The 13,153-nt window shown below is 36.0% G+C and overlaps 1 protein-coding gene and 1 long non-coding RNA gene across 2 annotated transcripts in view; both read right to left on the bottom strand.

Moving 5' to 3' along the window:
* The window catches only part of LOC135117921 (uncharacterized), a 343,287-nt gene that overhangs the window by 158,824 nt on the left and 171,310 nt on the right, over positions 1–13,153 (bottom strand). The gene's annotated exons all lie outside the window — the stretch shown is intronic.
* LOC110372168 (uncharacterized) lies at positions 244–3,223 on the bottom strand. The gene is made up of 4 exons (XM_064038371.1): positions 3,098–3,223; positions 2,630–2,803; positions 2,091–2,238; positions 244–333 (listed from the first exon to the last, which is right to left on the bottom strand). Exons 1-4 carry the CDS (start codon positions 3,182–3,184, stop codon positions 251–253), a joined length of 492 nt encoding a protein of 163 aa, XP_063894441.1. The 5' UTR covers positions 3,185–3,223; the 3' UTR covers positions 244–250.

Below are 13,153 nucleotides of genomic sequence, written 5' to 3'. Positions count from 1 at the left end.
AAGCTTGCCAGGGGCATCTTCACGATTATTGGAAGATGTGAAATGGGTCTACATGAATTGCCAAATCCTGATGACCAGATGGTATTTACGTGCAACCCGGATGTTAGCGTCAGATTGTTTCTATAAAATGTTTGTCTAAAAAACAGTGAATGTCGTGATATAATCAATTTAGTTTATTAGCATTTACAAGCAGCAGATACAATAAAATTAATTATAATAATTTAAACTTCATCTATTGATTGAAACTCTTCTAAGGTGGTGTTGTGTCTGGTGAGGTTTTTCGAATTTGCAGCCAGTAGCCGAAGCCCACCAGGATGAAGTAAGCTAAAATCACTGAAACAACATTTCATTATTTGTATATTAATATGAAGATCGCATAGTAGTGTCCTTAACGAGCTTGTTAGGCCATAATATAAAAGACACAATCAAAGGAACCTTATGCTTTTGACATAAAGTAGAAAATCTATTAAAGCTTTTCGACAGATTGTACGTATGACCAAACTCTGAAAAAGCTAGTAATAGTTGTTTACTCGAAGATTTCAAATCCTCGAAGATTCTACAACTCTGATATGTGTTGTCATAAAAAGAGCAAGCTCTACCCTTTACAAACAGAAAAAAAAATATTTGTTAACAAAAAGGTACATTTCGGTACCACCAATCCGGTCCCTGAAATCCTTTTTTCCGTAGCGATGGTTATGAATCTCGCCATCGCAATGATTTTTAAGGTTCTGTACCCAAACGATAAAACCTCTTTACTTAGACTTCGCTGACTGTCTGTCTGTCAGTCTAGCACGAGCCATAGATAGCTAACTTTTTCATGAAATGAAATGAAATCGTTTATTTTGCCAAGTGGACATTACATCACTTTTACACGTCATACATATAATAGTAAGAACGCTGGGGTCGGCATTTCCTAACTGTCCCTGAGAAGAAATGCCGAAACAAACTCAAGGGTCATAGTCTCATTGACCGTGTCAGCTAGATTAGAGAAAAGACTGTCGATATTTTCACCCATCTATTGTAGCTACCGCTACAAACACTGAACGAAAATTAAAAATATTTTGGAAGCTCTCAAAAACACATAGATAACATTTTTGGCCGTTTAACAGATACGGAACCCTTCGTGCGCAATTCCGACTCGCACTTGGCCGTTATTTGTATAATCCTCCCAGATGGTCTCACCGTTGTCAAAGCTAATATTTACGAATATTTCCAAGAATTTGCTTGTACTTAAATATACCTATGTCTTTTGCACGCGGCTTTACCCCTATTTTATTATTTATTTATTTATTTAACCATTTATATACACAGTTAACACATGAAAGAAAATTATTTTATATCTTATGATTATTTTCTATTTTAATTTTTTGATGCTGGCATTTGTAGCTGGCAGGGCGTTAAAATCGGTCCAGCTATTTTGAAACTAAGCCTATAAAAGTGCAAGGAATAAAAACATAAAAATATAGTATATAACATATAAATACCTCGAAAATATTCCTTAAAAAATGATCGTTCGGCAAACAAACTGACATCCCCAAAATATTTATTCTTATATAGTTTTGCAACTTATGATATTCAGTAGAGCGAGAATAGGCTCGCTAGTAAGCTAGCAACTTTTCAGTTCTTCACGTAAATGGTATCCTAATCTTGTTACTTTGGGGTTAGTTTTGTTTGGAAATATGATAATATCGTTTACGTTACATTTACGATGGCAAATGATAGTTTTGCTAGTAATAAAAATAACAATACTCATCTGAGTAGAATATTGAAGAACTTTATCTAACATCTGCTAGGTAAAAAAATAGAGAGTCAGAAAATAAGTAAGGTCCCTGGGATCTTATTCTATTACGTTTAAGGTCTCTGCACATAGCGGGCGCGGCGCGGCGGGACGGGACGGGACGCGACACTGAGCAGTTGTAATGTACTAGATATTACGCGTCGCGTCGCGTCGAGCGGGACGGCTCTGTGTGACGTCGTTCGTAATATCTAGTACATTACAACTGCTCAGTGTCGCGTCGCCATCCCGTCCCGCCGCGCCACGCCCGCTATGTGCAGAGACCTTTATAGTTTGCTTTTCTCCTTATACTTACTAAAAGCCGCCACCGCACATGAAAGGGCCAGCAGCAAGCCGAGACAACCAGTGATGTACATGGACATCAGTACCACCACAAGGAACACCGACTGTGCCCACCACATGCTCGTGATCACCACCCAGCCCAGCACCACCGATGATTTGTGCTGAAAATATTCATTCAGCACAAATTACATTCACATAAAGAATAGTCATTAGGAGTAATGACTGAAAAAAAGTAATCAGTCCGTCTTTTAGATAACCCTAAAATAAAACACGTATATAGACGCTGGATGCAGGTCGCCTCCAACAGGTATCTGTGGAGATCTAAGGGGGAGGCCTATATTCGGCAGTGGACGTCCTATGGCTGTTATCTCAAGATCAACTCTATCTCTGTACCAAATTTTATTTAAATCAGTTTAGTGGTTTAGACGTGAAAGCGTAACAGATAGGCAGAAAGATAGGTAGACAGTTAGAGAGTTAATTTCGCATTTATAATATTAGTAGGGATCTATTTAGTTAGAGCCTATCTTATAAAGCAACATTTTTAATACTTACAGTCTGAACTCCCCAGATAAACCAGATATGAATGAAGATCATGAGAATGCAGTAAATTAGGGCGTTGATGCTGTAACTATACGCATTACGCATCACCAGTTCAGTGCATCCCTCGCCTTCTTTGTAGTACAGGATCTGAACGGTGAGAGTAATCACGCAAATAATACTGATTACCTGAAAATAGAAAGAGTTTTACTACATTATAGCCTGCGCCCTCGGTTTCACCCTCGTATTGATGGTGACAAAACTATGTCTCTTATGTTCTTTTCCCGGGTCTAAACTACCTCCCTTCTCATTTTCAGCTTAAACGGTTCAGCCCATTCTTGAGTTATAAGTAGTGTAAATATCACGACCAGTAACTGCTCGAAAAATTACATGTATATATCTGAATCATTTAATAATTGGAGTTGTCAATTCCAGAGGACTAGATAATAATATAAATTAGGCAAATATTTTATAGGATCTTACCAACATAAATCCACCAACAACTAGCGAACCCTTTCGCAAATCATATTTACATAAAAAATACTTTGGAGCCAACTTTGCGATCCACATGATTCCTTAATTATTTTTCACTTCTATATTATTATCTTCTACTATATTGTATAAATAATTATACAATATACATACATGAATGATGAAATTGAATTACTTAGCCATCCTGATTGATCCGTCAAACTGTTTTTTGTCATAACTTGGGTTCTATAGATAGCGCGATTAGGTACTGATCATAGGGTCTTTTTTTTCTTAACGACGTTAAAAATCATCAAACCTCCCACTGTGGGTTTGCAGCGGTGAGGGAGTGTCAGACTCTTACTGACTAAAAACCGCCGTGTTCCGTCGTAGGCGTTTAATGTACTTACCAGGGCCGCGGTAACTCATTCAAACAATCCCGCAGCCCCGGCAGACCTTGGCCCTGCTGGGCCTCGCTGGGGTTGCTGACATCTCTTTGAGGAGCGCGTGGAACAACGCGCGCCGCCAATACGGGTCCGTTGTCTATTAACTAGACATGAGCGAATATGATCCACCCGAACTCACCGCCCACAGACCCTCTGATCATAGGGTCTTGGGTTCGTTCTGCGCAGATGCTTGTGCACTATAAAATGTCCTTCGTATCTTTTGGAAAAAACAGCCACCAAAGCCGACAATCGGCCTAGACGACATAATAAGAAGGAACAAATTTTCAAATAAAATTAAAATGTAAAATAAAATAAACTCGAAACAACGATTTAGGTATACAGTGTTGAAACAGTTTGCGTAGGCAGTAAGGATAACTGGATAAGCCGTAACGATATGAGATTAGGTTCGAACGGCAAAGGGTCTCGTGTAAGCCCTAGTAATAGGCTGAAACTATTTAGAACGACTTTTGCTCCCGAACCCTGACTCCGATAAGATAAACGAGGCAACGGATATTTTTCAACTGTAAAAATATGTCCAACCAAAGTGTGCATTTTTTTTCTAATGAGTTTATTTCCATACTCTTTTTTCAAAAGAAATATCTAGACACACGGCAGTGTGTCCGCCAAGTTCGAGCAAAAAAGCGACACACCGGCCGTGGGTTATATTACACGAACCATTTCGGGCCAAATTCGACCCCCCTATAACTCAAAATCTATTTTACTTACGCATATCAAATTTCTAGTATCTGTTGAGACCCCCTCACTTATCTAAAATACAAAATTTCATTAATATACCTATTGTAGGTCTTGAGATATTGACGTCAGAAAATCGCTATTTTTACTATACACTCACTGACTGACTCACTCATCAAAAACCTAGACCACTTCCAATGGTTGTATTGACTTGAAATTTGGCATGGAGGTAGGTCTTTATGTCAAAGTAAAGGGAAAAATCTGAAAATGGCCAAGTGTGAGTCGGTTTCAAAATAATGAAGGTGTTTTATACCCCTAAGGAACTAAAACGAACTAAATTCATCTGTGTTTATATAATATATCTTCGAATGGTCGTACCGATCTGAAATTCGTTACAAAGGTTTGTATTTGGTCAAAGTAAAGTAAAAATCTGAAAACGGCCAAGTGTGAGTCACTTTCGAAAATAACGAATGTTGATCCACGAACATAATATATATGATAACATGTCATGTCAGTCAGTTGGTAAATCTAGTCCATTTACTTAATCTAGTTAATTTCTTTGTAAGAAGCATAGTGCATATTCAAAAATCTGAAAGATAGTATAAATGAGACATTTCCTTAAGTAACTTAATGATAAGAAAAAAATTAAATAAATAACCTTACAAAAATAAATGAAATCCCACCCAAAACAAAAATGTGAAAGGCTGCCAAGTTCGATAATATGGGAATGCTTCGCCTATAAAAGAAGTGAGATCTGAATAAGTACCAAGTTCTATACACATACCTCAGTTAAAAATAGTTACTTTTTAATGATGTTACTTGGCAAGTTTTAATAGAAAATTAAATACTTGATTCATTGCGTTTAGTATGTTTATAACAAGGTGTGTGAAAACTTGCCAAGAAACATCATTAAAAAGTAACTATTTTTAACTGAGGTATGTGTATAGAACTTGGTACTTATTCAGATCTCACTTCTTTTATAGGCGAAGCATTCCCATATTATCGAACTTGGCAGCCTTTCACATTTTTGTTTTGGGTGGGATCAATAATTTACAGAACTAGACCTTTGTCTGGGCTGTGTGTATTTTCTGCACCTCGCATTTTTTTCTTCGAATGAAATTCACGCAGTCTCCGTTTTTTCAACCTCAAACAAATCGACGAAAACACAATGCATAATATACGAGTATAATGTTGTTACCTTAATTTTACCGTAGATAATAGTTTTATCATTAAACTAGCTGTTGCCCGCAACTTTGTCTGCGTGGGCAATATAGAATAGTCAAAATACTACTTATCCCGCAGGTGCATTCTTTCACGTGACAGTATAATTAGGATTAGCACTTAGCAGTCGCATAGATTCATTGATCAAGGTTGTGTTGTGGATGTGACCATTTATCTAAACTCAAGAAGTAAAGTTTGTGACGTTGTGAATATCTCTGGATCTAGTCAGCCAATTTGAAAAATTATTACGTATGGTGCGTAAGTATTTTTCACAGGAAACAGCTATAATCTATGTCTATATGCTTTGAGTCTGACAAAGCTGTCATTTGTACATTTTCTGCAGCTGCTGCGACTAATCAGAAGCCAGAAAGTCTGTCAGTCTTACCATGGATATCGTCTTGTGTAGTTGACTGGATTGAAGATAGGTAGATAGGTAGTCGCTCCAAGCAAAATATTGGTACTCAAACAGATTCGGTGACTGGAAGCCAACACCAAGTTAGTTGGGGAATAGCTGGATGGATGATAAAATGAGTCATCATCATCAGCAGGCGCATAGGGTAGGATAGTTTCACTTACTCACTATGGTAAGGCTGACACCACATTAGGCGTGCGCGATCCTCGGGCGTGTGAGTAGCGCGGGCGTCGCGAGCGCTGCGTGAACGTCGCGTTTTGCTGCGCTGCGGCATGTGTGAAGAGTGCAAGCGACGCGCTCGCGGCGAGCACGCGGCGCTCGAGTTGCGTTCTTACCCCTTCGCCCGCTATCCCCGCCGCCCGCTAAACGCCTTAGCAGTTAAACGTCAAGGAGAGCGGCGCGAGCGCGCTGCAAATGCCGCAGGGCAGCAAAACGCGACGCTCACGCAGCGCGCTCGCGACGCACGCGCGGCGCCCGCGCTACTCACACGCCCGAGGATCACGCACGCCTAATGTGGTGGCCTAAGCCGGGACTCCACCGAAATGTTTGCATTAGTTCACGAATAGGCAAAATGTACGTATCTGTGAGAGTCCACTTCATGTGTTCGTACTTGAAACCTGCAGTTTTGCCAAGATTTTCAAAATGTACGCTCGCAATTTTAGAACTAAACATTATTTTGTTCGTTCCATTACGTACTGATAGGTTCAAACTAATACATTTTACATCCTTCATCATCCCTTATTTTATCACCCCTTATTTTATCACCCGTGGGGGTTGAATGGGGGTTGAATTAATCAAAATCGTATTTAAGCGAACGTCATCATAAAATTCTGATTCGTCATCAGGACTTCTTCATAAAATCTAAGAAGATGTATACAAACTTTCACCCCCTATTTTATCCCCTTAGGGATGGAATTTATCAAAATCCTTTCTTAAGGGTTGCCTACGCCATAGTAGCTTTATGCATGAAAAGTATCAGTCCGATCGGTTTAAAATTGACAAAGTTTCATACAAACTTTCATCCCCTATTTTATCCCCTTGGGGGTAGAATTGATCAAAATCCTTTCTTAGCGGATGCCTACGTCATAACATCTACCTGCATGCCAAATTTCAGCCCGATCCGTCCAGTGGTTTCAGCTGTGCGTTGATAGATCACTATGTCAGTCAGTCAGTCACCTTTGAGTTTTATACAGTCATGGACACATAATTAAAGACACCCCCCGACTCGAAGTGAAATAAATAGTTATGGTACTGACATGAGCTTAAGCACGGTATAAACTGTAGTGTAATAATTATTAAAACAAACATTACATTGTGTTCTTTTAATTAAGGACAAAAAATATTTTCTTTCTTTAATACTTTAGATATAAAGCTCTATAGGAAATGAACACTAACTTTTGTAGCTGATACTTGGCTGGTCAGCTAATTAAAGACAGTTAAAGCCCATTTAAGAAAAAAAAACAAAAGATACAAATAGTTGCCATACTTTTTTTTAGAAGTGAGTAAAATACTTATGAAAACTCGAATTAGGTAATAATTTAGGTTTATTTCATTAAAAATTTTCATTTTAGTCCTATCAATAAGACTAGAACAAAAATTCTGGTAAGTAAAATGTTTTAGGCTTTTTAATATTATATTTTGACATACGGATTTATTCATATCACTTGATCTGTAGTAAGGACATGGTAATAAATTTATTATTAAAGATTTCTTATCAATGGCACTAAAAAAGGCATGGTTTGAGAATAACTCAAAACCGACCCCAAGGAAAACTTCTCCGCAAACAGACTTTAAGGCTGTGCTGTAGGCAAATAGTGAACCATTTACATGATTCGGTACTGGTTTTTTTTTGGGAGTCATCTGATGCTAAAAGGACGACAATTGTGTCTGCAGTACTTTTAGACTACAACCGGGTCGGGAAAAGTTGTAAGGCATGGGTATCGGAAGATGTTACTTTTGGAAAAGCACCGCGTGTCCATTCTGTAGTTGGCTATTTCTATCAAATGTGAAAGGTGCAGTTAACAAGTGTTCAAAAATGTATTTTTTTTCTCATTAAACAAAGGGATACGAATAATTCTAAAATAATGTATCGAAATTAGTCGCCTCTAAAACATGAGATGGAACCAAAATACACTAAGAAAGTTCTCAAACATAGGAGGCGAAAAAGTAATAGTGTGGGGCTTCTCTCCACTAATTGGTGTGGTGATCTTTTAGAAAGATAGATATTATTAAAAATAGGCGAATTCAAGTACTATAATATTTTAGAAATAGCATTTTGTTATATGCTAAGCATAATTTACCGGTCCTTAGCGCTTTCCAAATTAGAAAAGTTCTGAAAAACACTGTAAGAGTAGTAAAAAGGATTCTTTGATCGAGCAACTTATGACGGTTTTGGTTTGGCCCATCGCAAATTTAATAAAAAAAAAACTGGTGATCGGCCAGAAAACACAATGGCGATAAGTCATACATGAAACATTGATCAATTTTACACAGATTTTTATGAAGCATGGAAGAAAATTCCCGTAGCGACTTAAAACAAAACTGACCGTTTGCACGCTTAGGGATGTCGTGCTGTCATTGAGGTAAAAGGAAATAAACCAAATATGAGTACTCATTAGTATGCTTAGTTACAGTGTAGGGAATGTTGTCATAGAAAAGTACCATCAATAATATTAATAATTTGCATTTCTTCCTCTGAGCAAATGGAGTGTCTTTAATTATATGGCCAGGCCACGTTATGGTTCATACCGCTCGAGATTCGGATAAAGCGAAAAAAAACTTGTCGCGAAGGATCACTGAAGATAGTCTTTAGTTTTAATATTTCACAATGCCCTCTTAAATATTTTAAAATAGAAAATAAAGTTCCAGTAGCAATCAGAAAAAAGAGATACAGATGAAATGCGGCAGCAATTTAAGATTCCAACAGTGTCTTTAATTATGTGTCCATGACTGTATATTTAGATAAAAGTCACGTTTGGTTGATCTATCTAGGTATGTCCACAGAGAACAATACAGTTACAGCCTTTTTATCGTCCCACTGCTGGGCTCAGGCCTCCTCTCACACGGAGAAGGACATATGCACGTCAGTAATTGCGAAAGAAGAGATTACTGGACTATTTGGGCGGCTCATTTCATATACCAGAGCTACAGACCATTGGATAAGGCCGTTTATAAATCCGAATATCTCTTAGCAATCTTTAAATATTAAGAGAGTGGAAATATGAATGAAACTTTTCTAGATATCTGAGGGAATGCAATGTCACACTGAATTTTTCTCATGGATGCATTCAGAATTCAGAATAACTACACTATATTTTTATATATTCTTATATATTCATTTATATTTTCGACTTATAATTTAGTCATTCAAATATTTTAAGTTCTTGTAAAATAAAATATTTATTTTCAATGCATCATACAGCAAATTTTCACCAAGGTAGGTACTCTTTAATTATTCAATTTTGACTAAATGACAGCCGGGATCACTCTTTTGTATTTAAGATATACTATATATATATCTATCCATTTAAAATGCATGACGATGATGAATTACAACGTGGATCAGTATACCAGTAACCAATATCTATTCTGTAATAACAAACTAAACCAGTCTGTGACAAATATCTACTATTTTCTACGGAATATTCGCAGAATCTATTACGAGCCGCCATTTACCTGTCCGCCAATAAATTCTAAGAAAGCTATCACAGCTCTGAGGCCCGATTCTCCTAATGTTATTTAAACAACATACGATTCACATTCGACTGAGATCCAATCCCGACTCAATTAAGATTGAAGCATATGTGGCATTCCGCTATTTTTTCTTTGAAATAAACGTTTTAATCCTTTTCTGTCATTCATTCAATAATGAATAATTTTGTCTGCAAATGATTTAAGATTGCAATATGCTTGTAAAGCAAACTACCGTATAGACCAAAATCACCAAAACAGCAGACCAATCGAATGTCGTTGGAATACGATTGGTCTTATATTAGTAGCAGAATGCCCGATATGGTTAAAACTGCTATTGCGATCATATTGCGATTCAATTTATATTCGATTTTGACATTATTAACTTAGGAGAATCGGGCACCTGTTATTGATAATATTGCGCCGTAAATCATGACATTATCGTAATTTAGGCTGAATTCATTACTTACTTAGTTTCTTGCCAATCTGTTGATTTTGTTGTTTAGGTAAACAAAAATGGTATCAGGTATAGTTCTTTTATTTTATTTATTTATTGTACGTGTCGTGTTTGTGTGGATATTTGTTGCTCTCTCGCAAAAACTACTGAACGGATTTTGATGAAGCTTTACACTAATAAAGCTCACACGTTAGTGTCTTACAGGTATCGAGAAGCGGTTGATAAGTATAGCAGATTTTTATTATTTTTTTAAGCTTAGTTTTTATAATGTGATCAAATCGTATAGGCTACTTTTAATCCAGTCCGAGACGTACCTCTGTAATGATAGGTAAAATCGCAGATTGAAGCCATTTTATAAATGTAATACCCATGCATGTCATCTGAAAATACTGAACACGTGTTAAAGGGTCAAAAATAGTCCCAATGTAAGTAAACTTCCACTGCACAACTTAATATTTCTATAAAAATTTTCGCGAACGTCAAGGGGTCAGAAAGTGTGGGTAGCTCCTCAAGGGTCCAACAAAAGATTGTAGGTACTGTAGTCACATAATGCTCGGAGCGTCTTTGTGAGTATTCGTTATCCTGAGGACCTCTGAGTGTGGATGCTCATAGCTATTTTTGTGAAGCCAAAAAGTTGGAGATATTTTTGGATCTAAAAAAAGTTGGTTTAAAACATTTTTCCAATGGTTTTCGTGGGACAGTAGGAGAGATTGAATAGTCATACTGTATAGTGAAATCCCACGCTGCGTCGTAATTTGGTACAGGATTATTAATATAAAACAAAACAAGATATAAAAGTGGTATGTAAAATACTCCCGTAGTTGCTTGACTTGCATCTACTTCACATTTGCAAAAACATTATTTGAAAATTACTTATCATCGACGTTGGAAGAAATTCTAAGTGCGTTCGACTTCCATACCTACATCTTTGATTGCAAATCAACTATAATTAAAACCTCGCGATTTCATAACTATATACAAGCAAGTGAAACCGACCTACTAGCCTAGTGTTAATGAACAAGCTATTACTTAAGCTCTATTACGTGTAAGAAAAATATCCAATTAAAATATTTTTGTTTGTACGTAAACATCGTTATTGGAACGAAAAGTAATTTATTATTGTTGTACTAGCTACTCGGAGAGCCACCTACACCTTTTTTCATGGTCATTTAGTCATGCATTTGGACTTATTCTTATTTTTGGGTTTGCTTGAGTATTAAAACAAGGTTAAGTTAGGTTCAGGGAATTTTGTTCGTAGAACAATAAGAGTTTACCAAAAATATTGATGTCAATTTTCATTTGGAAGCTGAATTCTTTAATTTTAACCTTACCTCGTACTTGAAAAACGATGCTTCTATTAATGACGATAAACGTAAACTACAAAATATCAATGAATGAAAATGTAAGTTCTAATAAAATACTTGTTTAAGTAAATGCAAAATAGTACTTTATTCATTTCAAGGAACCAATATTTGAAAAGTCTTTTACAATATTTTATTCTTAGAAACTGCTGCTAAGATTTTATTCGGAGAATTTGAATGTTGTTATAACCATTTAAATATTTATAACCTTCATAAGAACTCTTCCTTGTTTCTTATTTAAATAAATGAGAAATATTTTCACTAAAACCGTTCTTAAATTGTATTTTTGTTTCATAGCCTATATTACAAACGCATAGACGGCATTTAACACATTCATAATCCATATAAATTCAAATATACCTATTAATTTTGTGAAAACATGCTTAAGGGTAAAAACAAGACCTTAAATATTATTCTAAGCAAAAACAACAGCGATAATATTTAAATACCTCATTTAATTTGTTTGCTTAACCAACATATACCGGTCAGTGTTGTTCTGAGTGGCCCAGCGGTCGGTTGCCCGGGTAAATTATTTCTTGCCCACACCTATTATCCCATATTATTTAAACGACCCTATTAATTATGCTTTCTTTAGACATTTAACTCTTTATTTTTGTAATTATATTCGTTCGTATTGTTTTATGTTTAGTACCAATGTTACGTTTGTGTTATTTTGATAAGATTATTTCAAAAGGAAAATTTATAATCGTAAATTTTCCACTGCGGTCCTAGAAAATTTGAAAATTCTGGAATCCGCTTTAACGTTAAACATTTTAACGGTAGAAAATTGCGACTTAAAAAAACGTTTTAATTGAGAAATTAAAGTTTTTAGAAAGTTGGTTAAAAACTAGAAGATTTCAGTACCACATATTTTTATAAAATTATTTAGAAACCTAAACATTGTAGATCAAGCTAATCTCACTCGTAAATTAAATATAAGCTGTCAAATAAATATTATACTCTGAAACTTGTGCTTTGTAATAGGATTCAAATGAAAAGGCTTATAAACCCTTTTATTTCATTCATGATATAAAATCCTATTATAGTTTAGAACCAAAAATATTTTGTTCATCTGATATTTTAGGAAAATGCAACTTTTATATTTTTCATGTTAATCTTCTTAACTTTTATAATATCACTTTAAGAATTTATTGTACTACCACAATCGAAGCGTGATTTATCTATTTTAATCTGTTTGTTAGCTGTACATATATCGTTTTCAAATATTACCTACTAGCTTCTGCCCGCGGCTTCTCCCGCGAAGAGTTCGGTTATATCCAAGAGAATTGGCGTTTCCAAGAGAATTTTTCAAAAGTCCGCGATAAAAACTATCCTATGTTCTTTCTCGACGTCAATTCTATCTCTGTACCAAATTTTATTAAAATCAGTTTAGTGGTTTAGACGTGAAAGCGTAAGAGACGGACAGACAGACAGAGTTACTTTCGCATTTATAATATTAGTAGGGATTAGTAAAATGTTATCTATAATTGTGACGATGCCCTAAGCTAACACAAATCTCCTAAATATTGAAGACGTAACTTCTCATTAGAAAGATGTAGAATGTCATTAGGTCAGGTAGGCAGTTGCTCCATGTAAAACACTGGTACTCAGCTGCATCTGGTTAGACTGGTAATCGACTCCAACATAGTTGGGAAAAGGCTCGGGAGATGATGATATTGACTGTCCTTAGCAAACATACCTAATAGTTTTTTTTTTTTTTACCATAAGTGCATTTCCGAGGTTTTCACTATAAGACAACGAATAGCAAATTTTTCACGACCGAATTTCTAA

Source organism: Helicoverpa armigera, chromosome 16 (assembly GCF_030705265.1).
Source record: "Helicoverpa armigera isolate CAAS_96S chromosome 16, ASM3070526v1, whole genome shotgun sequence".
NCBI lineage: Eukaryota > Metazoa > Arthropoda > Insecta > Lepidoptera > Noctuidae > Helicoverpa > Helicoverpa armigera.
The sequence above is the reverse complement of the archived record's forward strand: the minus strand, read 5'-3'. Positions and strand labels throughout refer to the sequence as shown.